Source organism: Meira miltonrushii (assembly GCF_003144205.1).
Source record: "Meira miltonrushii strain MCA 3882 unplaced genomic scaffold FA14scaffold_1, whole genome shotgun sequence".
Lineage (NCBI taxonomy): Eukaryota > Fungi > Basidiomycota > Exobasidiomycetes > Exobasidiales > Brachybasidiaceae > Meira > Meira miltonrushii.
Window position 1 is genome coordinate 1879383 of NW_020289943.1, and position 12790 is coordinate 1892172.

Genomic DNA, 12790 nt, shown 5'->3' on the forward strand with positions numbered 1-12790 from the left:
GCCATTCAATGGTATTGCGATGATCAGAGCATACTTTTTAGTCATAGTTACACTGAGGCTCGATATTGTTTTTTTTTTTTTTTGTTTTGTTGTTTGTTTGAACAAGCATGCTGACAGATTGTCTTTTCTACCACAGATTCTACACTACCATATCCCCACCCTACGTCTTTTGCAACTCGGGCTCAACCCTGAACGCAAAAGATGTAAACGTTTCAACACTTAATGCTACTATCTCATGCATCAACAGCACTTTCAACTTTACGTAACATATTTCCCATTTCCCTTTCTCTCAGATCTGTAACATAATGCTGCTTCAGGGCTTTTATTTCCCATGTTTAGGGATCATGTAATGTAACTTTCAACAGTCAATTTCTTTTTGGGCTTTGCAAATCCATTAGCATAAAGTAAAGTACAGGAAAGATAGTACATCCAAAAAGGTATAAAAATGATATTTGAGAAAATCATGATGTCCGATCAGAGATCATTCATCGTTGTAGCAGCAGTCAAAATAGCATGACAGAGGTTACTGGAGGCGTTTTCAGTGTGGTCATCATTTACAGCGCTTCCCAGAAGAGCATCACAAATACGAGCGTTCAATGCAGATGCAGCACCGGAGCGACCATACACACATTGACAATCGATATCTTCCGGCATGAACAAAGGTCGACGAAGGTTGAACAAATCAGAAGTAGAGCAACGAGCTTTGACCAAAATCTTTGTTCGCAATGTATTGAACAAGATCATTGATTGAATGACCATAGTGGGACTTTTGACCTTGCCTTCACCTTGACCGGAAGTGCTGACGATGGAACTTGGATAGTGGGCTTGAAGTTGGGCAAAGACGGTAGAGAAAGAACGAACACGTGTCCATGCAGTTGAGATGAGACGGACGACCTCCGTTGGTTTTACAGTTTGAGATTCTAGACGCATATCAAGCTGTTGATGTATAGCATCAATAGCCATCCTTTCCACAACTCCATCGTTGTGCAATCTCAATTCAACCTCTTTTACTGTTCCAGCAGAAGGCGCTTTGGAGAGGTTCATCTTTACTGAAATCTCATTTCCGTTGAATGTCATTTCGATCGCATTCATCGTTGCCGAATGCACGTTCCACAAATGAAGCGATTCAATTTGATCAAGATGTTTGGCCAATCGATTCGCTTCAGTTCGTGTGGAAGAGTGAATAGCAGCAGAAGAAGCATGTGCAAGTGAAATTGCCTCTTCGGCATTCTCTTTACGTTGATTTAGTTCATCGAGACGTGCTTGTAATCTGTTCAGTTGCTCCTTTGTTTCGGAATGCATCGCTCTTTGTTCTTCCAAGATTGCATTTTGTTCTTGCATTGCAGAGTGCATTGCACGCATTTCTTCTACATCCCAATCATCAATCTCTCGTTGTCTCTTACGGGTCTTTGTCAGATTTTGTTCCAATGATTTAGCTTGAGATCGTAGTTTCGGCAAAGCGAATTGGCTCACTGCCTCGCTTGCATCTTTCATAGTGACGAGGTCCTGCTCTAGACCTGATTTCATCTTTTCCATCTCCAACAACGCAGGATCATCAAATTGCTTGTCAGTTCGCCATCCATAATAAGCCTTCAATGCGATCGCTCTAGCGGCAGATTTTTGAATCTTGAAAGATGAAATGGCTTTTTGACGATCAGAAGTTGATTTGATTGCCAACACTTCAGCAACATAAGAAGGTGGATTTTCATAAAATTCTCGTTCAGTTTCGTCCAACATCGATCTTCCTTCTTCCACGCTGCTCTTTAATTCTTTGCATGCACTGATCAAACTGTCAAGATTTGGGACAGTCGAACATGCTGCTCGGATCTTGGCAACCATCGAAGGTGCTTCATGTGTTGCTTCAACATTATTTTCAATCCTGCGCTTTGACGGCATCGTCAAGTCCAAAAAGCCGATTTCTAGCATATCAAAGAATCGTTTCATCGTCCATCTGTCTGCCGCTTCAGAGTCTATCTGTTCTTCTCCCTTTGTGATAGGCGATGAGTCTGCTCTTGTAAGTGATCTAGCAGCTCTTGCAGGTGTGTTATTGGAAACAGTCAACGGTCTACCAGCTTCTCGTTGTACGGCAGGTGAAGGTAGAGCAATCCTTTGCGGTGAACCAAATGTAAAAGCAACCGAATCATCCTTAGCCATACTTATACGTTTTGCCGGTGATTTTGGCGTGCTTGGCTCTTGTTGACCTTCTCGGAAATTTTGCCAAGTTCGACTGGGTGAGCCAGGAGACCTTAATGGTGAGGCAGGACCTGTACTTCGCCTCGGCGAAGATGGCATACCAACACTTTTCCGTGGAGAAGTGGATGAGGGTGAAGTATGCCTTGCTTGATATTTAGGCGAAGGGCTTGCGGGTATATCCTGCATCGAAGGTCTAGCCATGCTTGTTTTGGCTTCAGTGACATCTTGTGAGCGTTCAGTCTTGAAAGATTTCCGCGGTGAAGAGGATGAAGAGGAGCGGAACGGCATCTTGTCCGGTGAAGAAGGTCGTTTTCCAATCGAGGTTCGCATTGAGATTTCCGGATTTTTCGTTGGGCTTTGAGATGCTTCTCGTCTTGCTCGAACTCGCAGAGTAGCAGCACTCACACGAGGCTTGGGCGAATCAGCAGCAGGGATATGGCAATGTTCATGTCCACGACGGGGAGAATCACTTGTCCTTCTTTCAAGCATGCTCTGACGACGTTGAGGTGATGTGGGTGATTTTTCGATCGGTTTGACTACATCTCCGTTTTCGTTCGCAATCGATTGTCTTACTTGAAGTTTGGGCGACTCAGACAAATTGCTCACTCGAGCATTAGGGATTTTTCGTGAACGCAATGGTGACCGCTCGAGAACAGGCGAAGCTGCTTTTGGATGAACGGGAGGAGCAGTCTTGATGGATTGCTCAGGCGACATGTTCATGTCCATCTCTGACCCTGATTCTTCCTTGACACTTTCAATTTCTGACTTGTTGTCATCTTCAATTTCTGTTAATTCCATATCCACTTCTTCTTCCACATCGGCAGGAGCAGGGTTGTTCTGTTGACTTAATTGAGTCTCGATATCATCTTCATCCAAGAATTCTTCATCTTCCATTTCTTGCATGGTATGCGTTTGAGATGTCGGGTCATTATGTGAGTCATGCATCTCCGTTAATTGCATAGTGACTGTCATATCATCCAGAACAGACGAGACTTCTCCAACAGATGACGAATCTTGCATAGACATAGAATCATCATCATCAGTGAAACCATGTGCTATTCCCGTCACAGTAGCATCTTGCATTCCACCATAAGCTGCAGTCATATCCATAGCACTTTCATCGTATCGTGAAGCATTTTCCACATCTGCCATATTTTCATTATATCGTTCATTCTCCTCCAATTCACCTTCAACTTCTGCTTCGCTCTCGAAATCCTCTTCATCGTCCATTTCCTCCCCGGTAAGCTGAGGTTCACCGTCTTCGTTTTCGCTTTCACTGTCTATAGACATATCACTCGAAGATGTCGATGCACTGGAACTTTGAGAAGGCGATGCTGAGCCATCCGAGTTTGAGGTCTCCAATACTTGATCTAATTCAGTTGCCGGTCTGATACGCATCGTTGGCTCATCTTTTTCAAAATTAGTCTTTTCTTGGTATGGATTGAAAGTTACCCTTCTCTTTTTGCGAGTCAAGTCTGCCTGCTCTTCTTGTTGCTTTTTTACTTCATCAGAATCGTCTTGTATATCTGCTCCTACACCTGCTGGCTCACTTTTACGTGTTTGTTTACCTTTACTCTTCTCACTGTCCTCTTCATTGGTTTCGCGTTGTTGTGATTTGATGATTCCAATACTCTCCATCAATCCCATCAAATCTGATCCGCCAAAAGCTTCTAATCCTAAACTCTTTCGAGAGAATAAAGGACGTATAGAAGGTCTAGGAGAGACTTCAGATGGACTTGCAAAAACTTGTGGAGGTAACGCACGAATGGCGGATTTACGTGGACCAGGTACATTCCTTCTACTTGGGACTGAGAGGTTGTTTGGATCACGTAGCTTTTGTGTAGCCACACCTCCTACACTATATGCTCTTCTGGCTACTTTGATCCTTTTGCTTGGCGATTCGGTAGGCCTTGTGCTCATATTCAGAGTCACATTACTAGTTGATGCTCGTGATTTGTTTGGTATTGGGTCAGGATGGCGACTTGGTACGCTCAGGTGTGTTTGTGTAGGTTGCCTATTTTGACGAGCCGGAGATCGAGCTGCTAAAGGTGATGACGTAGGTGTGTTTTCGGATCTTTGCTGTGCTTCGAGTGATGTCCGTGCAGAGATCCTCGGTGAACGACGAGGGCTGTCCATGGTGAGCGAAAGTGGGTTGACTGCCTATCACCCTTCACTTTACTCTATAAATATGATGATGTTAGCAAATGACAAAGACCATCACCTCTAAACCAACACTTGCATTTGAATCTGTAAGGGCGCGTTGGAGGATAAATTGCAATCAACGCGTTTGCGTGTTAAACTCACGTGGTTGCTAAACAAACATCAACACCGCTAGACGCTATCGAAGATAAGATTAACCCAAAAACGCACGGACAATTGGAAACAGCATTCATCTTTGGGAATCATTCCTTCTTGCCACACACACATATCCTTACAAGCATCATCTTCCAAACATGGCTCTTCCACCTCCATTGCGTGCTCTCGGTATTGGAGAATTCAATGCTCCACATTCATTGGAATTATACGTTGACTATTTGTGCCCTTTCAGCAATAAACAATTACAAGGTGTTTATGAGCATTTATTACCTTTGATTTTCGAAAAATCATCACCATACTACGGTAAAGTGAGATTATTGCTAAGACCATATCCTCAACCATGGCATTCAAGCTCACCTCTCTTAGCCGAAAGTGCATTGGCAATCGCACGTTTGGCCGAACCGGCAGGAAAGAATATTGAAGCAGAAACGAATGCACTCGTTGATCCAAAATTAAACGCTTTTTGGGTTTTCAGTTTGGAAATTATGAAACAACAAAAGGAGTATTTTGATGGTCCGGCAAGATTGAAAAATCCAGATCAAATTCGTGGTGACTTTGTTAATTTGGCAATCAGTACCCTTGGCGAAAATCCAAGACGTGAAAAAGGAAAACCACTCTTACGTCCACATGAACGTGGAATGCCTTTAGGACAAGCTGTAAAGAACATGGTTCGTGTGGATCCAGAAAGTAATGCAGGCAGTCAAGTGTCTGCAGATTTGAAGTATTGTGTCAAGATTGGACGTCAAAACGGAATTCACGTCACGCCAACAGCTGTTTGGGATGGTTTGGTAGAATCTTCAATCAGCTCTAGCTTCGGCAAACAGGAATGGGAAGACTTCTTGAAAAAGTCTGTCAGAAATGTGTAAGATAATAATAAAATCGCATCAATATAGTACAATAAAAATGGAGCATATCTCGTCACTGGTAGACAGGGAAATATATAGTACAAACGTTCAGGATCTCCTCCTCAGCTTTCTCTTCGCTGTAGTTCATCGACCAAAGATGAATCGCCGAGATGCTGATACATCGTTTCTTCATCAACGAGAGTCCTTCGTCCAAGCAATTTCTTCTTGGGGCTTTTCTTTGCAGATTTGGCGTCTTTTGTCAATACTAGACTTGCATCGCTGTTGTGTTCCTGTGAGATGTTGCCTGCTGAAGATTCACCAAGAGGAACAACGCTCTTCCGTCCCGGTGTTTTGGCAGCTGAAGCTGTTGTTGTTGTTCGCCTTCGATTTGTAGGAGCTGGTCCTGTAGCTCTCTTGTTGGTTCTTGCTGCAGTTGCCGTTGTAGCCCGACCTGCTGCTTGTTTTGCTCGAGGAGCGCTTGATTGACGAGCTCTGCTATTGCGCGCTTTTGGTGCAGCCTCAAATGAAGATTCGACAGACTCTTCACCAAGATTGAAAGAATCATCCGATGACTCCACTTCTTCTTCCTCTTCCTCCTCAGAATCGTCTTCAGCTGTTTCTGCACTTTGAATCGAGATGGATTGGTCTTGAGTGGAGTCTTGCGTTACATCCTCATCATCTTCGTCATCCTGAACAACCTGACGTGCCGATGTGCGGAGCATTCTGGGTGGAACATCCATGCTAATACTGCTGTAATCACTCACAGTCTGAGGATGAGGATTTTGGCTGTTTTCACCAATACTTTGTTCAGAGACTTCGACTACTGATTCTTCAGCATCATCGACTTCGCTCTCTACTTCCTCTTCTTCATCTTCGGATACGATCTGGTGTTTTGATCGGCTCTTTGGAGGTAAGACAATAATACTGCCTTCCTCATCTTCAACAGCGGTGGAAGTATTGCTTGTTGAACGATCGACGAGTAAGCCATTCGAATTTGACAATGCACATTCAACTTCGAGATCTTCTTCTTCCTCTTCCAGGTCTTCATCTTCGTCCTCCATCGAAGCAAAGCTTTCGCTCATTTGACTGCTAACGTCACCATTTGCATGATGAGAATAACTGCTTGCTCTTGCCAAAAGATCCAATTTACGATTAACAAATTCTTCATTATGAGCCGCATCAGCCAAAATACGTTCGTTGAAAATCGCTTGCATTTCTGCCAATTGACTAGCCATCTCTTCTGCCATTTCTTCACGAACATCTCGTTCAATCGCCGCACAACGCATTTCACTTTCAAACAGCGCTTGTCGCATCTCTTCATACTTTTGCATTAAGTGATCAACGAATGGATCAGTTTGATCTCCTTCATCATCGCTTTCTTCAATAATTGTCACTTCTCTTGTTTCTTCTCCCACCACTTGCACACTTCGATCTGCATGTGATGGGATCTTTGGTGGAGCTGGCATTGCCCGGGGTGCAGGTTGGATCTTAGCATTTGCTCGAGGGGTGGCCTGATTCATCGTAGGCGAAAGAGGACCACTTGCTTTCGAGTCAATCGTTCGATCTGCCGCTGAGGACTGTTTAGACGGAGTATTTTGACCGTTGAACAAGTTTCGCAAGCTTGGATGAACGAATCGGGTAAGATTACTTGCTTGACCTTGTGTGCGAACGGTGTGAACCTCTTTTGCAGCCGCACTGAATCGCATCACATGTGAATTTTCATCAAAGCCAGTATCGAACGGATTGACGTTCACAATCATCACTGCACGTCCTTCTCCGGTAAAGAAAGATTGGAATAATTCAGTCAATTTGCTGTGACGGAAAGGTACGATACTCGGTCTTCTCTTCAGCACTCTTGGGATGACTGATGCGGCATGATTTGTTAAACTGTTTGATGAAGTGTTTGCGCTGCTGATAGGTGTGATTGGCGCAGGAATAAAGCTCGCAGCTCTTGCTTGATTTTTTCGCAGAGTTTCGATACATTGTCCCAAGCACATCAAACTCTTATTGATACTTCCGGCCTCTTTCAGTCGATCTCCTGAAGCAGAGGTATTGCTCAATCGCTCACTGCCTGCCAAATCGACAATGCTCAAACGACTTGTAGAACATGCTAATGTCAAATCATCTTCGCCTGCATGTTCTCGGATGACCTTGATGGTAAATACACCGTGACTGCGAGAGCTTGCTCGGTTGGCCATAGTTGCGAATACTCGTCTGTTTTCTTGCCCTCTACGCATCAGTTCACGAGCTTCGGCGGGAGAATGAATGCGAATCTCTTGTAGTCCTGAAACGAATTTACCACCTGCTTCAATATCGTTTTTGAGAGAGAGAGGTTTGCGTTGCAAGTATATCGGTCCATTCGCATCACTTCCTCCAGCATTAGCAGCAAGTGTCCAATTTGATCCACGCATACTATCAGATCTTGTCAAGCCGCCAAAGAAGGAGCTTGATCTAGGCATGCTTGAAGAGGAAGCAGGAGGAGCAGCATCGAGCAAATCAAAGATCTTTTCATTGTACACTTCCACATAGCTAACCCAGACGCTATAACGATAATTGCGATCAATCTTGACTTTTGTCTCTGTATCACGGTCAAATTGGGCCGATGTTGAAGATTGATCGCTTGTCAAATGCTTCGACATCCCTGGCAGAGAGAAGGGATTCACACCGTTCTTGCCAGAAGCAAAATCATTCTTATCAATCCGTTCCACACCTGATAATCCAACCGGTCGAATATCAGAAGTGCTCTCTACGCCTTTGATACTATTGAATACAACATCTACACTTCGTGGTAAGATGCCTGCTTCGCCTTCCTTATCACCTCCTTGGACTGTGTAGCTTTTCCCACTATTTGTAACACCATATGTGAAGATCAAACCACTTTGTCCTTGCAGCAATTCATTGACTAAAGGTAAAGTTGTGCTTTGGAAGAAAGATGCTTGTGATCTATCAGGTGCATTACCTGCAAACACTTTTGAGAAGGTATACTTTGTTGGTACTGCACCAACATGAATTCTGGCTCTAGGCGCTGAAGAGTCCTTTGGAGGGTTCATGAACACTTCTGTATCATTTACCACCTCAATATATGGCTCCACGTTGGAATCCTTTGAATCAGCATCATCTCCAGCTGGTGGTCGAATACGCAGATAGGCTTTCAGAGGCTCATTATCGGAGACTGTGAGTGGTGCCTGTTTTGTAGCTTTCTTGCTTCCTACCGTTGCCGAACCAGAGAAGACGTTTGCCTTTGTTGGCGTTCTTTCACCTCCAATCGGCATTGTAGCGTAATGCTTTATAGGTGATGATGGAAGCGGTATACTTGAAAAAGGAGGAGTACGACTTTGTGTGGAAGTGGGAACACGAAATGATGATTGTTTCTTGACTGTTGATGATGTACTGGAAGCGGCTTTTTGTGTACTGCTGACTGACTTTTTTCTTCCTGTTGTGGTGGTTGCTGTTTTTTGACCTGAAGCGATCCTTGGAGTAGCTTGTCCACTTCTTGATGATACTGTGCTTGATCTTGCAGAGTTTAAGTTGCTAATAGCACCCTTTGAACGGGGTGTTGCTTCGTTTGACATGTTGTACAATTGACAAAGTGATGGTGAGTAAAAGTGTGTTGTTTGTGTTGCTCTAACACACACACACACCAACACTTTCTCTTTAGATAAGTCATTCAACACACACTCACACATGCACGCGTCTTTTTGACATTCAGACCAGGCTCTGAAAATCCAAATCCAAGTTCCAAAAATGGAAAGTGTTGATTATGTCATCTTAATTAACACGCGCCAAACGTGTTCATACACGTGTTAGCAGGTCCTTCAGCCTCCACTACCAAGTCTTCTATGAGATACCTTTACCATACTATAAGGAGTGGATTTATATCATGGTTATCACAATGATTAAAGGATAGAAAGCAAGTTCCATAGCTGACGTTAGTCATATGGCTTCTTCCAGCCATGTTTATGTTGAGTAGTCGTATAGTAACACCATGTTAAATTGCTCGCCCATGCATGTTCGGACTTAATGATGTCCACGCGTACCCTAAGTGGTGTAAGCGCTGGCTTACAATATGTGTGTGAGCTTAAGAAGAATCAAACAAAGTGGCGCATGCATTTCATCACTTCCATCATCATATAATCATCTGTAGCCAGCACATCAATTCACAAAATGGCTACCGATATGAAGGTCGATTCAGATCACATCGATGAAGGCCTTTACAGTCGTCAATTATACGTCTTAGGTCATGATGCTATGAAACGTATGGCTGTCAGTAATGTTCTCGTGGTGGGAATGAGAGGTTTGGGTGTGGAAATTGCAAAGAATATTTGTTTAGCAGGTGTTAAATCTGTCACAATTTACGATCCTGCTTCTGTCACAGTGGCAGATCTTAGCACTCAATTCTTCCTTCGACCTGAAGATGTTGGCAGTTCAAAAACCCGTGCTCAAGTAACAGCTCCTCGATTGGCCGAATTGAACAGCTACGTTCCAGTTCGTGTATTGGAAGAAGAATTGACCAAAGATGTTCTTGGACGATTCCAAGTCGTCGTTTTGACAGATGTCCCATTGTCAAAACAATTGCAAATCAACGATATCACACATGGATCTTCTACACATTTTATCTCGGCAGACGTACGCGGTTTGTTCGGTAACGTCTTCACAGATTTTGGTCCAAAATTCTTGTGCAATGATCCAACGGGAGAACAGCCACTTTCTGGTATGGTAGTGTCTATCGAAAACGATAAAGAAGGTATGGTGACCACCTTGGATGAAACAAGACATGGATTGGAAGATGGGGATTACGTCACATTCTCAGAAGTCCAAGGTATGGAACAATTGAATGGATGCGAACCTCGTAAAGTGACTGTAAAGGGACCTTATACATTCACCATCGGTGACACCTCCAGTCTCAGTGCATACAAAAAAGGTGGTATCTTTACACAAGTCAAGATGCCAAAGAATATTGCCTTCAAATCACTTCGCGAAAGTCTTAAGGAACCTGAGTTCCTCATCTCGGACTTCGCCAAATTTGATCGTCCAGCCACTTTGCACGCCGCATGGCAAGCCTTGTCAGAGTTTTGGCAAGCAAAGGGACATCTGCCTCGACCGAGAAATGGACAAGATGCAGAAGAGATAGTAAATGCAACCAAGAAGATCCTTCAATCAACTGGAAGCGACTCAGAAATTGATGAGAAGCTCGTGAAAGAGTTGGCATTCCAAGCAACGGGTGATTTGTCCCCAATGGTCGCATTTATTGGTGGTTTTACAGCCCAAGAAGCATTGAAAGCATGCAGTGGTAAATTCCACCCTCTTGTACAACACTTGTATGTTGATTCACTGGAATCACTTCCCACTAAAATCGCCGAATTACCCGAATCAGATTTCGCACCAGTTGGAAGCCGTTATGATGGACAAATTGCCGTTTTCGGTAAGCAATTCCAAGAAAAGGTTGCCAATGCACGTCAATTCCTTGTTGGTTCAGGTGCGATTGGATGTGAAATGCTAAAGAATTGGAGTATGATGGGTTTGGCAAGTGGACCAGAGGGTGCGATTCATGTTACAGATATGGATCAAATTGAAAAGTCAAATTTGAATAGACAATTCTTGTTCAGACCTAAAGATGTTGGTGCTTTCAAAGCAGACACTGCTTCCGCTGCAGTTGCTGAAATGAATCCTGATCTCAAGAACAAGATTAAGAGTTACCAGAATCGAGTCGGACCTGAGACAGAGGATATCTATGGAGACGAATTCTTTGCTGCATTGACAGGTGTGACAAATGCTTTGGATAACGTTGTTGCACGTCAATACATGGATCGTCGTTGTGTCTACTACCAAAAGCCATTGCTTGAATCTGGTACTTTGGGAACCAAGGCGAACACACAGGTCGTTGTACCGTTTTTGACAGAATCCTATTCGTCGTCGCAAGATCCACCAGAGAAATCGATCCCGGTGTGCACTTTGAAGAATTTCCCAAACCAAATCGAGCACACAATCCAATGGGCACGCGAACAATTCGACGACTTCTTCGTCAAGCCTGCCGAAAATGTGAACCAATACCTCACACAACCCGATTACATCGAGTCAACACTTCAAAGCGGCAGTGGAGTACGGGAGCAAATTGCGCAGATCAAAGAATTCTTAGTGGATCAACGACCGATTAGCTTTGATGCTTGTATTGCTTGGGCAAGACTAAAATTCGAAGAGAATTATAACAACACCATTCGTCAATTGCTCTACTCGTTGCCAGAAGATGCAGTCACTTCTAGCGGACAGCCTTTCTGGTCTGGCCCTAAACGTGCACCAAAGGCGATCACCTTCAATCCAGATGATCCGATTCACATGGAATACGTGATCTCTGCTGCCAATTTGCGTGCATTCACATATGGTTTGAAGGGACACGCCGATCAAGAAGCATTCCGCAAAGTTTTGAGCAACGTCATTGTTCCTGACTTTGCACCAAAGAGCAATGTCAAGATTCAAGTCAATGAGAATGAGGCAGCTCAACCTTCGAACAATGAAGCCGAAAGCGATCCAACCGAATTGGTCTCTAGCCTACCTTCTGCTTCAAGTTTGGCTGGATTCCGTTTGGTACCAGCCGATTTCGAAAAAGATGATGATTCAAACTTCCACATCGATTACATCACAGCTGCATCCAATTTGCGTGCAATCAATTACAGCATTCAACCTGCCGATCGTCACAAGACAAAGGGTATTGCGGGTAAGATTATTCCTGCTATTGCAACGACGACTGCAATGGCAACTGGTTTGGTCTGTTTGGAATTGTACAAACTTTTGGACAACAAAGATGATATTGAGCAATACAAGAATTCATTTGTGAATATTGCGCTACCATTTATGGCGTTCTCGGAACCAATTGCAGCACAAAAGTTCAAATATCCAAGTCCAAAGGGTGAAGTTACATGGACTTTATGGGATAGATTTGATATCGAAGGTAATCCAACACTTCAAGAATTATTAACGATTTTCGAAAAAGAACATGGATTAGAAATTACGATGTTATCATCTGGTGTTTCGATGCTTTTTTCTGGGTTTGGATTAGCTGCCAAAAAACGAGAAGAAAGATTAAAGATGTCAATTAGCCAATTGGTAGAAACGGTAAGTAAGAAACCCGTTCCGGCTTATGCAAAACATGTCGTTTTAGAAGCTCTTTTCGATTCGGTAGAAACGGAAGAAGATGTTGAAGCTCCGTATATTCGTGTTGCCGTCAAGTGATCCGTCAATATTCTTGTAACTAAAGATGTACATAATTAGTAAATTGAATTAATTTATTCTTTTGGACAGTATCTTGTGTGTTAATGTTGTAATGTTCTTCGGTGACTTGAATGGTGATAAAATCGGTGCATACCCCAGAAGCCTGTTTCTCTTGTGTGTGAGTGAGAGCGCCCGTGTACACGTGTTTACATGACCGGGTGAAAGTACCC

The 12790-nt window shown here is 43.5% G+C and overlaps 4 protein-coding genes across 4 annotated transcripts; 2 read left to right on the forward strand and 2 right to left on the reverse strand.

The window, feature by feature from the left end:
* Positions 1–81: 81 nt before the first annotated feature.
* On the reverse strand, positions 82–4374 carry FA14DRAFT_12438 (uncharacterized protein). The gene has a single exon (XM_025496640.1). The coding sequence runs from the start codon at positions 4327–4329 to the stop codon at positions 475–477; it is 3855 nt and encodes a 1284-aa protein (XP_025357567.1). The 5' UTR covers positions 4330–4374; the 3' UTR covers positions 82–474.
* Positions 4375–4585: 211 nt separating this feature from the next.
* On the forward strand, positions 4586–5615 carry FA14DRAFT_170141 (uncharacterized protein). The gene has a single exon (XM_025500262.1). The coding sequence runs from the start codon at positions 4647–4649 to the stop codon at positions 5373–5375; it is 729 nt and encodes a 242-aa protein (XP_025357568.1). The 5' UTR covers positions 4586–4646; the 3' UTR covers positions 5376–5615.
* FA14DRAFT_163223 (kinesin-domain-containing protein) lies at positions 5477–8626 on the reverse strand (the record flags this gene model as incomplete). Its single annotated transcript, XM_025499804.1, has 3 exons — positions 5477–5644; positions 5687–5805; positions 5842–8626. The coding sequence occupies 3 exons, from the start codon at positions 8624–8626 to the stop codon at positions 5477–5479; spliced, it is 3072 nt and encodes a 1023-aa protein (XP_025357569.1).
* An 845-nt stretch (positions 8627–9471) lies between these two features.
* Positions 9472–12653, forward strand: FA14DRAFT_159396 (ubiquitin-activating enzyme E1). The gene has a single exon (XM_025498193.1). The coding sequence runs from the start codon at positions 9519–9521 to the stop codon at positions 12579–12581; it is 3063 nt and encodes a 1020-aa protein (XP_025357570.1). The 5' UTR covers positions 9472–9518; the 3' UTR covers positions 12582–12653.
* Positions 12654–12790: the final 137 nt, after the last annotated feature.